The sequence below is a fragment of the Nelumbo lutea genome, chromosome 3 (assembly GCF_056320005.1).
Source record: "Nelumbo lutea isolate HS-2025 chromosome 3, American lotus-T2T, whole genome shotgun sequence".
Taxonomy (NCBI): Eukaryota; Viridiplantae; Streptophyta; class Magnoliopsida; order Proteales; family Nelumbonaceae; genus Nelumbo; species Nelumbo lutea.
In genome coordinates, this window is record NC_142686.1 from 28,878,608 (window position 1) to 28,881,968 (window position 3,361).

At 33.4% G+C, this 3,361-nt stretch overlaps 1 protein-coding gene across 1 annotated transcript; it reads right to left on the minus strand.

Annotated features, from left to right (window-relative positions):
• Nucleotides 1–258: 258 nt before the first annotated feature.
• On the minus strand, nucleotides 259–1,236 carry LOC148863900 (uncharacterized). Its single transcript, XM_088979937.1, has one exon. The coding sequence runs from the start codon at nucleotides 1,169–1,171 to the stop codon at nucleotides 482–484; it is 690 nt and encodes a 229-aa protein (XP_088836063.1). The 5' UTR covers nucleotides 1,172–1,236; the 3' UTR covers nucleotides 259–481.
• Nucleotides 1,237–3,361: the final 2,125 nt, after the last annotated feature.

Consider the following 3,361-nt stretch of genomic DNA (forward strand, 5'->3'; position numbering starts at 1 on the left):
TAAGACTTGGGTAGTGGGTTGAGTTCGTCAGAGATTTTTCTATGGGGCCGGCTGGGCTTAGTGGGCTGTATGTTCATCATGTAAAGTTCGGGGTGGGTGGCTGGTTTGCACGATTTTCTGTATCCTTTTTTTCCTTTGTTAATTTTTTTTTTCTTTATTACCCAAACAAACAAACAAACAAACAAAAAAAAAAAGAAAATGTTAGAAACTGAATTTTACATAAAACCCTAGGTTCAATTAAATTTATAAGCCATATAATTAGTCAACTCCATGCAATAGAGTTTATTTTCATAACAAAACAAAGGTTTTTTTAGATATTTTCCTAAAAAGACACTTGTTTTTCAAAAATCTCTTCTTTGTAACCCAACAAGTTCCATTTGTCTCAGACATATACTATATAATGAGCAATTAACTACATTCTCAACATTATTCACTTGAAGCTGATAAATGGACGAATTTATTGGAAATAATAATGTAGATCCTAGAGAGCACCATGGTACTTGGACTTGTAGTCGTTCCAAAGCTGGTCTACAGTCTTGCCAAGGAGGTCGACAAAGAAATGGTCACTGTAATTAGTTTTCATCATAGCATTCAATTTGGCTACAAACCCATTAGAGAGAGTGTTGCAAAACTCCAAGAAGCGGGCTGTCACACTGTAGCCTTCATCCCACTTTTGTCCATCTCCTGGTTTGGCCCATTGTGGTGCAGCATACCCGGCTGCGAACCTCACATAATCTCCAATTCCTTCAACCAAACCCGGTGGGGTTTGTCCATTGCCATTCCATTGCCACACGTGTGTCATCTCATGGTAGATTATCCCGATGAACATCGTCTTCAAATCTCCCTCATACTTGGCAATAAAGTCTTCGCTCAAATGAATCTCATTGTTAAATTCATAGGCCAATGCCACGTCCATCACCTCTACAATCAGTGTCACCTTCTCCACATTATTACTATCCGCCTCCGATTGCTGCAAGGTTTTCCAGATGAATTCAGACGCAGATGTCATTGTGCTTATACTTAGTTGCGTACCGACCTCTCTAGCAAATCGATCCCCACCTGGTGTTCCCACAGCCTTATTCATTACTGCATATTGAACACCAGCATGTGTTCTTTGGAGGGATGCTAGAATCAACAAGGATGATAGGAAGAAGAACAACATTTGAGACATGGGGAATGTTGAAAAATACTTATGCTATTACCAGACACAACACCCTTTTGTTTTGCAAAATAGAAAGAAAGGAAAAAAAAAAAATCAACTCTATGGAATTTTCATTACAATAGATCACATATAAATAGACAACTTGAGATGATTCAAAACACAAGCACTTATTGACAACGGTTAAGGCATTTATAACTCAAATTTAATTTGCTTCTTATTTGAAATTTTAATGCATTCACATTAATTATAGCTGTTGGACAATTAAATTTCAAGATTTCTTGCCTTTCTTGTTACCTGAATCAATATTACAAGAAAAACGACCTTAGTGGATAAAACTGTAACTGAAAGGCAAAAAAGAAACATTGGGGTGAGCTGCATATACATTTGATAGGATTATTTATAATAGGATTATTAAGACTGTGTTTGGAAACGATGCAAATAAGTGCGAATGTAAATATGTAGAGTATAAAATGGTTTGCACTCACAAATTTACTTCTTACCAAACAGACTTTTAGCTGTAATGGAAGCAAATATGAATTCCAATAAAACATATGTTTTTTTTTTATTATTATCAAAACCCTACTTGAATGCAAATTTACTTCTTTTTTATTAATGTACTTTTACATCTTATTATCAATGTAAATATGCATTCGTCTGTCATTTGTCAATGCATAAATGTAATGTTGCCAAACACATGCAAAAGTGAACTACAATACAAATTTACTCTGAACCGGGATTTACACTCTATTTGCATGATTTCCTACGCAACCTAAGGAGAAAAATATTTTTAATCTAATAATAGGATTTATTTATATACATTTGATTGTGCATGTACATGTGTTTGTGGTGCCTAGTGAGCTGCATATTCATGCTTACACTTGGCATTTGGTTTGCACAAAAGGCAATAAAAGTGTAATTTGAACTTCAAGTGTGACTGAGATTACTAGATGGCATGGGTCTTAATTAGCTTCTGGCGGAATTTTAGGAATCCTGATTTTATCCTCACAATATATTATTAATAATATATTTTTTGCTATTAATATTATTATTACATAATGTTATATAATATATATTATAGTTTTTTACTATGTATATATTATTATTAAGTCGGACTTGGGCTGGGGCCGGACTTATTTGGGAAAGCCCAAGCCTGTAGGCTTAAAAGTTTGTCTAAATCCAACATAGAGCGAGCTAGGATGGCCAGCTCGTTGAGCTGCTCAACTCTTGAGCAGGTCTATTACATGGGGAAGAATCGTGCTTAATCTCTTCACTAGAATTTTAGCAAAATTTTTATGGTAAAATCCACAAACACTAAATAGGCCTGAATTCAGTAAATTGCCTAGGATTTTCACATTTATGGATAAGGACAGTGAAAGTTGAAGTATAATCAGGAGAGACTTCATAATAAAAAATTATCTGATTACTTTGCAAACATCTCCCCCAACTATATTCCAGCAATGAGCGAAGAAAAGGCCATCAAAACTAGGAGTGCCCATAGCAATAACCAAACCGTGGGGAATTTTTTGAAATCAAACCGGTACTAAAAACCGGTAATTAGAATTGAACCAAATTCAGTTAGTTAATTGGTTGACCAATTCGATTAACCATTAGTTTTTCGGTTTTTTGGTTTCTACAATATATATTATAAAAATATATAATAAAAAATTATAAATATATATAAAATATTATATTTTAAATAATAAATAATATATTATAAATATGCATATTTATATATATAATGCATATTTATTCTTTTATAATATATAAAAAATATAAAATATATGTGTACCGGTCGGTTCGGTTAACCATCGGTTTTCTACATTGGTTAACCGAAACTAAATCGATACCTTCGATTTTTTAAAAACACTGAACCAAAACTAAATCAACCGATTTGATTAACTGGTTTTTTGGTTTTTTTTGCTCACCCCTAATCAAAACCATTCATTCCTATAGATAAGGCCACCTTCATGTCAAATACGGTGCAATCATACTTTCATTGTCCTCCTCAGTAATTAAATGAGGAATACATTGTCACGAAGTATGATGCATTAGCATCCAAAAGACAATAAAACTCTCAATAAAATTTTGAATCACACTATAAAATTACAGGAAAAATCTATGATGCAGAAAATATATGATATGGAAAGAGTTTTGACCAATCAAAACCCACTTATGAAAATTACAACACCTGATCCTGTC